General features: G+C 44.5%; 1 protein-coding gene across 1 annotated transcript; it reads right to left on the bottom strand.

The window, feature by feature from the left end:
* Positions 1 to 799: 799 nt before the first annotated feature.
* On the bottom strand, positions 800 to 12,087 carry tnfaip3 (tumor necrosis factor, alpha-induced protein 3). The gene is made up of 9 exons (XM_005727336.1): positions 11,793 to 12,087; positions 9,828 to 10,236; positions 5,661 to 5,851; positions 5,422 to 5,563; positions 4,835 to 5,005; positions 4,550 to 4,727; positions 3,386 to 4,383; positions 3,017 to 3,210; positions 800 to 2,894 (listed from the first exon to the last, which is right to left on the bottom strand). Exons 2-9 carry the CDS (start codon positions 10,132 to 10,134, stop codon positions 2,619 to 2,621), a joined length of 2,457 nt encoding a protein of 818 aa, XP_005727393.1. The 5' UTR covers positions 10,135 to 10,236; positions 11,793 to 12,087; the 3' UTR covers positions 800 to 2,618.
* Positions 12,088 to 12,351: the final 264 nt, after the last annotated feature.

Raw genomic sequence — 12,351 nt, 5'->3', positions numbered from 1 at the left:
TATGAATAAATACTTAACAAATAAAACCAGGCTTTTTTCATACAATACCCTATTGTCAAAAAGTCACACAAAGAAACTTCCACACCATTTGCATGTTTTGTTACACCTTCTGCTCTTAAGTCGATGCTCTTCCTACTGTTGGAATGTCCCTACACAGGTCGGAGTACCATTCCTAAATGCCTCAGCAGCTTAGACAAGTCATGTGCAACTCATGTGATCTCCTCCCAGTCAAACTCAGTCAGAGCCCCTTGTTAAGAGGTTATGATGAGCTGAGCACTAATTGGCCTTGAAGTGATTAAGGTTTGTCTAGAGGTGATTAAAGCACACAGAGATCTACGTCCAGGCCGTCAACACGTGGGCTGGCCTGACAGCTTTAGATACAGTTGAATGAAAAGGCAGACCAAGAGCCTGGTTGTCTATGCTTTTCTAACTAGAGCCACAGATGGATATCTGCCTACAGCTAAAGTAAGAGGGGAAAGAGGTTCCAGTTATTACCAAATTTGAGTCTGATAAATGTTTCATGTTTGAGCTTATCTTTACAGACAGACATTTCTTCGTATCTGAATAAAAGATAAGTTCACGGAAAGATGGTGTCCATTAGGGGGTTTTCAGCATGAGAGATCTGGATTAGCTGAAGTCTGTGGTTGCGCAGAACAGGAGATGTCAATCTGTGGCACTCTGGTTAGTTTAGAATGGTCCAGGCTGGCCGTTTTTAAGGAGGTAACAACAACTGTTTGGCAATTGATGGCACGTTTTTTTGTTTTTTTTTTTCCTCTTTTGGCAGAAAAAAAACAAATATATCAAAATACATTTGAAATTCAAAAAAAAGAAAAGAAAAAAAGAGGAGGAATGTCAGTTTTTTGTGTACTCCAGACGCACACACGCGTACGTTTTATCTGTATGTGTGTATGTGTGTGTGTGTGTATTGAAGATGAGGCATCGGGTTGGAAGGTCCTACGGTATGGACTAAGATCCATGTTCACAAAAGCATTTTTTATAAGTGGGAGCACTGATCCATAATCACTGATCAGGCCCCTCTGGTCCATAAAATTTCAATCACTATGTAAAGGCAAAACTTATCGAGGATCAGCCCCAATACTGTGCTGCTGTACAAGCAGCACAAACACATTCAGATAGACAAGATTAGCCAAAGCAGGCAACAGGATTGCTGTCTGAAGTTTTGAAAGTGATGCCTTGGCACATCCAGGAGGGTGAAGCAGAGAGGAATGCATCTTTACAGGTTCATTTACCTACACATTACCTCAGGCTGGGGTGGGGACATACAATCTCACAAAGCTGTGTTTGCATGTGTGTGTGTGTATACGGTAGTAGGGTGGATAATTATCCAGACTTCGCCTGTCCTTGTAGTCTCAGTTCTCCTCACAGTTGCCAATCCCCTTTTAACAGGACTGACGATATTATGTTGGTGTATACATTGTGTAGATATGTGTGCGCATGTGTCTATGCGTTTCTAGGTGCTTAAGTGGTAAGTAAACAGGAAAACAACGTCCAAGGCAACAGATTTGTTTTGGAGAAAAAGGGAAATAAGAGGAAGGAAAGGAGGTTTTGAAAGAGAGTGAGTCCTGTCTCTACTGTGATCTCTGCCTTCTGTCCGCTGAAACCACCAGCATGTTGGCTACAATGGAGAGGCTTGTATTTCTGTACATGTAGCACCAAAACTAACAGGGGCCTGCCCTGTCTGTCCTGCACAGTTTATAATTTGTTTTTTTACTTTCCATATCAAGCAATTTACATCAGATATGTAACAGTAATAAGGTTAATTAGCCTCAAAATATAAACTAACCCTGCTATTGTCTGGCTAATGGAAGAAAATCAATCTTTGACCATTTTTACAATATTGACTGCAAGAGAATCTTTTTGAAAAAAAAAAAATCTTTGTCTGGGTTGTGAGGACATAGATGAGTGATTTAGGAGATTTAAGCAAAACAGTGGTGAATGCCATTTAACTTAATTTCAAGCACTTTGCTTGCTTTCCTTTGGCCCAGTTTTGCACACTTCTGCTGACTATTTTCACAGAGATTTGCTGTTGGGCATGCCCAACTACTGCATCTCTCTTTCTTCAGAGCAAATGCTAGACAGACAGGCAGACAGATACACAGATGGGTTAAGACAGACAGACAGACAGACGGGGGGTATAAATCCTTGGCTGTGGTCTAGAAAGCAATGTCAGATGCTTCTTGTTATGTGGACATACAATCATTTTGTCCGGCACGATTCACTACGTACCTCTAAATACATATTGTACACAAGAGTTAAGTCAGTTGCTCTGACATGTAGCCAAACCTCTCACCGTGTAAGTGCGCAGGGCATGTCAGATGATAATAATTGCACAAAGAGGTATTCTGGAGGCCATGTCTACTGCGAAAACACACACACTCACCACCACCCCCACATACACACACTCTCTCTTCACATTCTACATGGGGGGTTTGATTTTCAGGCCATAAGGTAACTAGTTAGTCACTAGCAAGTTAGTTAGTTGGTTAGTTAGTATCAGAGGTGCATTGACTGGCATGGAGAGCCCACAGCAGGGCGGCGGCTCTAGCGTGCTAGCGATGTGTCATCATCGCTGTCGTGTGCATGGGCGCTAAATGTGGTCAGCCGCGGTAAATCTGTTTGAAGTGGTCACACTCGTTGCAGTAGCCCTGTTTCTCTTGGTTGGCGTAGTGGTCACAGCCTTGTGTCCGGCACCGCTGCTTCGACTTTTCTTTGGGCGCCTGCGCCCGTCTTCCTGGCTCTCTGCCCTGACCACGCGTGTGGCACTCTGGGCAGAGGTCTGTGCAACCCGGGGACACATTACTGCAGCCACTCCGCCGGCACTGAGTCTGGGTCTGGGATTGCTGCGAAGATCTGGGTTTTGCTGCTCGTTCACGCTTTTGTACAGAGAAAGAGCGAGAATGGAAAGAACTGTCAACAGGCGAAGAAGAAGAACACACGAAAAAAACAAGACATGTGAAGAACAGTGAGGAGTTATGAAGGTATGGCAGATACCTACCAGAGGAGGGGACGTGCGATTTGCGACTTGGTTAAGTCTTGCACTTTGCTCTTTTACGTAGCACTTATCACAGTAGCCCTCCAGCATCACCTTGCCAACTGCACCACACCCAGGCCCACGACATCGTGAGGCATTCTGGAAGCCTGTCTCCAAACCATGCCGACTCTGGGCCGGGGCAGGAGGAGGAGTCAGGTCTGGAAGAAACAGTGGCCAACATAAGCAATGTGCCATATGACATTTGAATAACAACAAACAGAACAGTTAAATGAGATGTTTATTAAGACAGCTATACGGCTTTTATAATAAATTTTATATATACGAAAAGCTTGCAATGCAAGAAGTGTTTTCTAGTTTTGTTTTAGGACTTACGGTGATTTGTCTGATAGTCTACGTAGCAAATAGTGCAGAAACCCAGTTTTTCAGGTGTCCCAAAGAACTGGCAGCCAGATCTTTTACAAGGTCGGGCCACAGGGCCCTGCCAAGCTGAGGTGTGCCCTGGAGTTAGAGTGAGGCATGGCCGCTCAGTGTCCCTGGCCTGGGTCCAAGCTGAAGATGAGGCTTCAGTCCTGGGATTGATCTGTTGTGGCTCTCCCCTTTCTGGAGCCTGCTGTCTCTGCATGCAGGGTGGACACAAGCCATTGAATATCCTAAACGCCTCCTTTCTGCACATGTTACATCGCTCTGTCTCGGTCTCACAGCCTCCCCACTGGTTCCAGCCGGAGCCCTGGGCTGGGTGGGGAACGACAGGCCCCCCATTGGTCCCTGGCAGTCCTGTAGCGGCCGTTCCAACTCCAGGGGGTCCATGGTTTTGCCTGGAGTTAAAGCAGCGCTCACAAAGTCCATCATGCTCCACACTTAGGGTGAAGAGGCAGCCGGGTGTCTTGCACTTCATTGCATGTGTTTCACTGTATAGACTGAGGCTGGGGGCGGTGGGCGGGGCTGAGCGGGGACTGGATAACACTACTCCTCTCCCAGATGAAGAGCATGGGGGGCTGCTACTTCTGGCCCCTCTGGAGCTCACCTCAGTCTCTGATCCCCCTATGACTCCTACCCCACCTTGTAAACCTCCTTCCTTAGTCTGAATTACCCCTTCTATCCTCGCTCCTCCACCAGTAGTGGCCTGCCGCTTTTCAAAGCATTCATGGCAATGAGGCTGCGTGTCCACAGAGACATAGAAGGTGCATCGTGGTGTGGCACAGCGGATCTCAATAAGCGAGAGCTGGGAGACGGAGAAGGGTGGCGGACGCTGTGGCTGGGCGGCCCATGCCTGCTCCTTGTCCTCCTGCCAGCGCTGGTACTCATGGTTCACAAGCTGTAGGTAGTCCTCCATCAGGTTCATGTCTTCAGGAAGGTTTCCCTCATCCAGCCTTAGGACAGAGACATACAATGTGGTTCTTAACTGCATTTTATTACTTTTTTCCCTTTCAAATTCATAGTTAATAAAAGTAGTTTGGCTAAATTATCTTTGATAATCAGTCAAAAACAATTCTTATGCCATGAGCTGTTCAAGGCTGCATTTAACAATGGATGTACCTTGCAGCTTTCATAATCTGTGTAATGTCATGGCCCAATCTGATAGGGATCTCTATCAGGTGCAGGTACTCTTTGAGGAGCCTCTCTTTCTGCTGCTGCTCCTTCTCCATCAGAAAATGAACTTTCAGTTCCTCAAAGCCATTCCGCCGCGGATTGATCAGCGGTACTGCTCGGATCTCTGGGAAATTCAGTTAAAGATACACAGAGCCAAATCCATGAACAGGGGTCCTGCTTTGTCCCTTTATCGTGCCAAATATATAACACCTATTTCTTTGTGATTTGTACCTGGACCACTGTCTTTGATGGTGATGAGGGGTGCAAAGTGCTGGGAGTCGTAGCCGAGCACTATTGGGTATTTGTAGCACTCTGTGGGTTGCCAGTGTAGAGGCAGATAAATCCCACCCACATTCAGAGGAGAGATGGAGGTGCCGGATTTCATACTCCTGACCACCTGGTCTGTTGAAAGAACAAAGATTTAAGAGTTTATAACTCTCTAACAAATGACAATGAACAACTTTTATAGAGCTGCACCCAATTCAAGTGGAATAAATGGAGCAATGTGCAGTCATTTTAGGATTTTAGATCCTGAAAAAGCAAGCTTTGCTCAAATATAACTGCAAACATGTTCCTGCATATTTATTTTTTTATATTTTGAAGTTGAGAAATCATCAGTATCCATTTGAGATTCTTTATTAAGATAGACAGTAAGTGACACAGTGCATTAAGAAGACTTCAAAACAACCGAGAGCAAATGTTGAGGAATGCTGGTGATATATTATACATTACAAGGATGTGCTCTTACAAAACCAGTGAGTCTTTGAGGGCTAACAAGGATAAATAAGCATAATTTGAGATGATAAAAAAGGGAGTACCTGCAATGACGATGATGGGTCTGCGGAGAATGTTGGAGAGGATGAAGATGTGGATGTCCTCCAAAGAATCAAACTGGAGGCCATTGCTACTGGAGACTGGCGATGCCATCTTCACAATCTTTTCCCACTCATCCTCCCAGTTCTGGAACAAATGCACACAATTAGGAAATAAACTTCTGCATGAGCACAGTTTTCTCAAAGCAAAGTAATGGAAAATGGATCTAGTTGAAAATTCATACCATGGTGGTGTATCGGAGTCCAGTTTGGGTGAACTCCTGAGATTGGAGCAGCTCTGCCTGGAAGCGAGCTTTGAAGACGCCCGTGTCAGTTTCTTTCAAAACACCATGGAGAGCTTTCCGAAGAACCAGGTCTGTGTCCTGAACACCCAGCATGTACTGAGAGGCTGCATGAAGCAAACAGTTCCCATCTCCTACAGACACACAAAGAGGAGGCAAGAAAACACATGTGTTTTTAGTACTATGGTTGGTTGATTTTGTACACAGGACACAAAGTTCTCCTTCTGTGAATAGGCACATGCACACGCACACATACAAAGGCTATGCACATACAGCATAAAAAACAGGCAACTGCAGTGTGTACACACACACACAGACACACACACACACACACACAAGTGTAACTAAAGTCTGGGGATTTCCAGGCCGCTGGGCTGGTCGTTAGTATCTGGTGTTTCGACTATTATATGACCCTTATACATCTAACAGTACACACGCCACAGACAAGGCTGATAAAAATGACCCGTAATTTCCCCGGAACATGTTTTTGAAAAACTGAATCTTTTTACAATCTAAATCTGTATAGAAAACCAGAATTCTCACATACATATATTTGATTTTGCCAAAATATGTGCCTTTACCTATATTCTACTGACTGGCTGCAGTGATAAAGACTTGGTTGCTGAAAAGACGAGTGTGTGAGAGCGTGAGCGGCTAAAAATCCTGGAATTTTATTTATTCTCTTTTGGCAGTACTGGGTCTTTTTCTCATTGTGAAACAGCAGAGCCCATATTTGTTAATGTGTGCAGCTCTGAAAAACCCTGTTGCCACACTAAACACAGGAATTTCCCTGTACTAACTTCTGTCTTTCATGCGAGTGCATGTGTGCGTGCTCCTCTCCTATGATCCCAACTCATCAATGCTACTCAGCTGGTCCTGTACTTTCCACAAAGGCGTGACTTGGACCGGATGGAATGTTATCTTTTTAAATACTACAATCAACACCCGATGAATGCTGTGATTAATGAGCAGAGATAACATGGGTCCTCACATGCACAAGCATATACACATGAACTGTAATGTGTACTTCTTTTTTTTCCCCTCCACAAACATTTACCTGGCAGTAACTTCATACACATAAAGCATCTGCACCCTTCTTTGTATAATACTGCTGTATTAAACAGGCATTTTCAAGATCTCTCCTCTATACAGGAAAAGTTTAAGTTTAAGTAGGTTTAAGAAACAGCTAGGAAAAAATTTCTAAAAAAAAGGATCATAAAATGTTGTTTTGTTTTGATGCAAGTGTTAAATAGGCCAAAATCTGATCTCAGTGTAGCATTAATTGTTGTGTGGCTCAATTAATGCAATCTAAGCTACAGTTGTTTTCTTTCAACTGAAGGAACATCTCGCTGTATTTAAAGAGAGAAAAAAAAAAACACTTCTCCATTTCAGACCAGCTAGATGTTGTTCCATTTCAACGCTCTTGCATCACTCAGCAAAAACATAAAATGCAAGGCTTTTTTAATAAAAAACACCAGACATATGTAGGCCCAAAGGTACACACAAATCCAAACAAATGTCCACACACGTAATCACTTCCTCTTGCATGAAAAAAAGTCATGATCACAAAGTGAGGTGCCTGAAAACTAAAGATGAAAGTGGTTCAGCAGCTCCCATCAGGTTATATATAGATACTTCCTCTGTGGCAAGCTGGGGAACTTCCTGAAAACATACCAGTGCAGAGCCAGACTTAAGTTGATTTGGTCACTGTCCAGGTGACAGCACAAGTTTGCGACAGTGTGCTTCCAGCAGGGCTGCACTTTCCCACACCTTGTCTGCAGGTTGTTGTGTGAGAATGGCCCAAGATTTGTGACTGTAAACAACTGCAGTAAATTATTACCAAACTAGAAAAACGCTCATAGATTATCCACTAAGGCCAATGTCCCATTTTACAGAAAGTGATATGGAAAATTTCACTGGCTCATCCTTTGCTCATGCGTCGCCTCCTCATCAAGTTTTTCCTTGTGTAGTCTTGCTTATAAAAACAAAGTGCACATACCACATACCCCAATCTAGGAGGAATAATGTGGATGCCCCAAAAGAAACCTAAAAGCTTTACTTGTAAGGCAGAACACTGCAGCAGTGTATGTGTCCTCCCAGTAACTTAACCATGAAGTTAGTGTATTGTAGCTGAACAAATCCTTCCTGATGGGGACACATGACAGACATGGGATACTGTTTGGGAAAACCCCACGGATGTGTCCGAGACATTCAAGACAGAAGAAAGACTGAATTCTAATAAAGCCTTGTTTTACTTGGAGGAAAAGTTGGATGTATCAGGAAAACGGATGTGGCCCTGTTATTTTAATTGAAGCGGAGTGGAAGTTTTATGAGTCTGGGTTTTTTTTGATGGTCAGTTATATTCCATGGTCTTGCTTCGTAATTAAGCCGGGCTCGTGGAAATTGGTTATGGGGTTTGGATCTTTAGTGCATTTGCATAGACCAAATGAGATAAGGATTTTGGGTTCACTGGTAAATTCAGTTCTGAGATGATGTGGAGACAGATATCCGACAACGGCGCTGGACATCAGTGAACAGACTTCTTCTCTCTCACGTTTTCTTTCTGTATGTGTGTGTGTCTGCTGAGCTCCAGTGACTCAGCAGCAGTCAGTCAGCCCTGTGTGTGTGTGAGTGTGTGCGTGCGTGCGTGTTGTCCGTCCTCTGCTCAAAGTCACGTCTGGGTCCTTCAGAGTTAGACGCTCCGGCACTAAATTCTGTCTCCTCTATATGACATCATCTTCGCAAACCAGGAAATTCCAGCCAGGTTACTGGCAGCAGAAGTCATCCATTTTGGTCATCAATTAAGGGGTCTTTGCAAGGGGGAATTATGTGCTGATGACAGTTACAGTAAGTCCTTCAGTGATTACTAACTTCAGAATTGACAGGGACCCTTTCAAAGAGTTTCACTATTTTAAAAAAAAGTACTGTAGGACATAACACATCCAGCAAGTTCCTCAACCATCCAGTAATTATTCAAAGTAACTTCTGATATGTGACCAATGTAGGAATTTCTCACATGAGAAAGAAAGAAACTATTTCCTCTGGAAACTCACATGTTTAGCACAAAGCTGCAATTATGACTGATTTCCTCTTCCTCCTTCTGTTGTGAAGCTATAGCTGATGATTCCTCTCAAAAACCTTCCTCCCCATTAACTTTAAAATAGATCTGATGTACACAGCAGCTGTGTTTAAGCTACTGCAGTATAGATGGAAAAGGCCACCAGAGACACACACGTTTGCTTTAACAAGGTCTGATGAGCTCTAACAGATCATCACAAACACAAATCCATAAAGTCACATAAAGTCAGGCAGGTGGGGAATTTAAGGTAAAACGGTGTGTTTTTTTTTTACATCCACTGACATTCACTAACACACACCTACACAGAAAAAGAGGGGGCATACCCCAAATGCAGCAAATGAAAAACTGTGGAAATAGTTGGGTCTGAAACATCACAGACAGTAAATAACAGTCCTGCATGTGACGCCAGAGAATTTCCCAGTACACAACTATGATCAGAAGTAATCAGGCCCGAGTCTACATGTTTGCCTGCCCTGGGATGTTCCCGTCTTACAACATTCACGTAACAGAAAACATGACTTAGCAGTGGGGTGCCTAAAGTCAAACACTAAGGTCGGCACAGTAAAACCAAGGGGGCTGCTAAATGAGTCTATGTGAAAGCGGAACTCACGTCCCTCGATTGTTGTCATTTACAGTAACCCTGCCTGTGAGTAATGACATCTCAGAATTTGCATATCAAATAGCCCTGACTCATAAGAGCTCACCATCTCTCTCATAGAAAATGAAACAAAAGCAAAACACATCCTGTGTTGAGCGCAATATGTTTTGCTTCTAAAATCAAGGAGAAATGGTTCAACATTAGCTCTGTGACCAATCTGCTGAATTGTTCTATTCGTGTTGAATATCACCTACTGCTCCAACAGCAGTTATTTACGGTGCCCTCTGCTATACAGCCAATAATATAAAACATCTTTGAACATCAACAAAGCTTCGTGGAGCTTCATCCACTTATAAGACCACCACAGAAATCTGGTTTACTGTAGCCTCCATATTCCAGTACAGCTCCTCAACATCAGCATAATCGTTCTTACCATTGGTGCGTAAGGGCACCATCTTCTTCAACTCCCCACACCAGTTGAGCTTTTTCTCCTTCTCTAATGAGGCCTGCATGGCTCGGTCCAGGATGGCGGCCTGAACCACCTCCCTGAAGGCCTGGGGGAAGTGGTTCATGGCGATCATCTCCAGCGTGTACCGGTGCATACCCCGCAGGTGGTGCATGAGGCCACCGCTGGCAGCAGGCTTCACCACATCGTTAGGCACTCGCTGTCGGATCTTCACTGCCTTGAGCAGGTTGGAGACAAACAGGAATTTGGGGAGGAAGTTCTGACCCTGCGACATGGCGGATGGCTGGCCAGGTGAATGGAAGGAGGGGAGGAAGAGGAGCAAGGAGGAGAGGAGGAGGAGGAGGCACCAACCACCGATGCCGGATCAACGTGGAAACTGGATGGAGAGAAGCGGAGAGGACATGTTATTTCACAGCAGGGATTTGTGGGAAATTTTCAGTGGAGAGTCCCCTTCCTAGCAAATTAAGACTTAAGGCACAACTTAATTTACAGTTTGTTTAGGAAACTACCCATCACAAAGGATGATTCCAGTATGGAGGCTGTATGGTGCTTTTTCCTGGAGATTCTGCTGGGCCCAACTGAATAAAGTACACAAAGACCCCTTTGTATTCTTGTTTGTTCTTTTAATTCTCTTTTTTGTCTTGATGGTTTTTGAGAGTTTCCCTCAACAGGGCTTCCTAGTGTCCCACTGAGCTCAAAGACTTCCAACAATAAACGGGTGCTTTCCAGACCTTAACCGAAGGCCACCCAGGGCTTCCCAGGCTGATGGGAAGGTCACAAGGCCTCCTCCCTCAACAGCCTGCATAAAGTCTCCGTTTAAAAGGCTGGAAATCATTAGAAAAATTATAGGCTTTCAGTACAGACACAAACACTGCTCTCAGTACAGGAGGAAGATAATCTAACCTGGGTTTACGTCACTCCCTGAAGTCATTTAAAAGACAAGCAGCTGCAGAATTATTTCCCCTAAATAAAATACAACTTTAATTCAGCCACGTTTCCCAATTTGTTACAGTAATTTGAAAGCTAGGAAAATTAGGGAAACTTTTGGCAGTTTTTATACTTTAGGTATAAAGGTACTGAGGTTCAATGCAAAACCTCTATACCCAATTTGAGTCAAGTTTGCTAAAGGGAAGGTTTTAAAGGACTATTTCCCCTCACACTTCAACACAGTGAAGACGCATTAGCAGTTTAGAGGAAGTAGAAAGTAATGGTCAGCAAGTGGGCCTGGAGTTTTGCTGACTTTTAAACTTCCCACAACATCCTTCTATCAACCTCTCGCAAGCTGGCAGTCAGGTCGAAAGATACTGTTCGAGTCCACAAACACCTGAACAGCGAGCTTCTATTGGCCTCTGTGCCTTTACTACCCAAACAGCAGCAGGTGCAACAACAGACTAGGCCGTGCTAAAGGGCTAGTCAGTCACATGAGGGACCAGACAACAGACACCTGGATGTCAGGGAGCATGTTGACACGAATCATTAGCGTGGCGTGCTGTCACAGCGGGGCACACTTTAAGGCAGACAGACAGCAGCACCCGGGTGGACGCTGCGGTTTAGGATGGCTGGCTACACAAAAACACAATAACAGGAGACTTTGCTGACGTTAAAGGCTTACGTAATTCCAATGACAACTACCTTTGGAACAATGTAGCGTTCAATCGCGTCTAACAGCGCGGGTATCGATACACTGTAGCTTCGCCGATGCCACATTTGACTGTTTAAATGTCCTGCTATCCGCTCGAGGGTGACGTCTTTGTAAACAATGGCTGTCAAAGCCACTGTCGTGAGCAGGCTTCAAGCTTCCTCCGTGTCCCCAGAAACACGACCATACATTACTCAAGGCCCAAACGTGGTCTTACCCACCAAGTCTCACCCAATTGCTAAGAAATGTGTGTCCACATGGGGAGGCACAAGGAGGGAAGGCTGGCGTCTTACCTGTGTAATATGTCGGGGTAATAACAAAAGCCTCCCGGATGCTCAGGCTAGTCCTCTCTCAGCCACTTCACTCAGCCTCACCGCAGCGGTCCTCGGCGCCATTCAACCTTCTCTTTCTTTCAGTATCAGATCTATTTTGGAGCCCTCGCAGCCTGCGAAGCCTTTCAAAAGAATACACACGTACGATAATGATAGTTTTTTTAAAACAAGGAAAAAGTCCAAGTCAAAGGGGATTTCCACACGGGGACTTTCCGTCCACCCATTTTCCTCTCTCTCTCTCTCTCTCTCTCTCTCTCTCTTACTCACTCACACACACACTCACACACACAACCGCTGTAGTTGCAGCTCATTGCCACCAGGGGGTCTTTACTATCTGTCTGACTCGATACTGAAAAGCATATCCCACCTACTGAGCACAAAGGAGCGTCACTGAGGGAGGGAGGCAGTTCGCGTCATACTCTATTTCATGAGACAGCCTTAAAAAATAAATCATTAACCTTCAGAATCAGCAAATGAGTAAGGAAAACGAAGCTCATTACCTGATTGTGAAATGGATTTG

This window comes from Pundamilia nyererei, unplaced genomic scaffold (genome assembly GCF_000239375.1).
Source record: "Pundamilia nyererei isolate P.nyererei 1_Seehausen unplaced genomic scaffold, PunNye1.0 scaffold00024, whole genome shotgun sequence".
In the NCBI taxonomy this organism is placed as follows: domain Eukaryota; kingdom Metazoa; phylum Chordata; class Actinopteri; order Cichliformes; family Cichlidae; genus Pundamilia; species Pundamilia nyererei.
The sequence above is the reverse complement of the archived record's forward strand: the minus strand, read 5'-3'. Positions and strand labels throughout refer to the sequence as shown.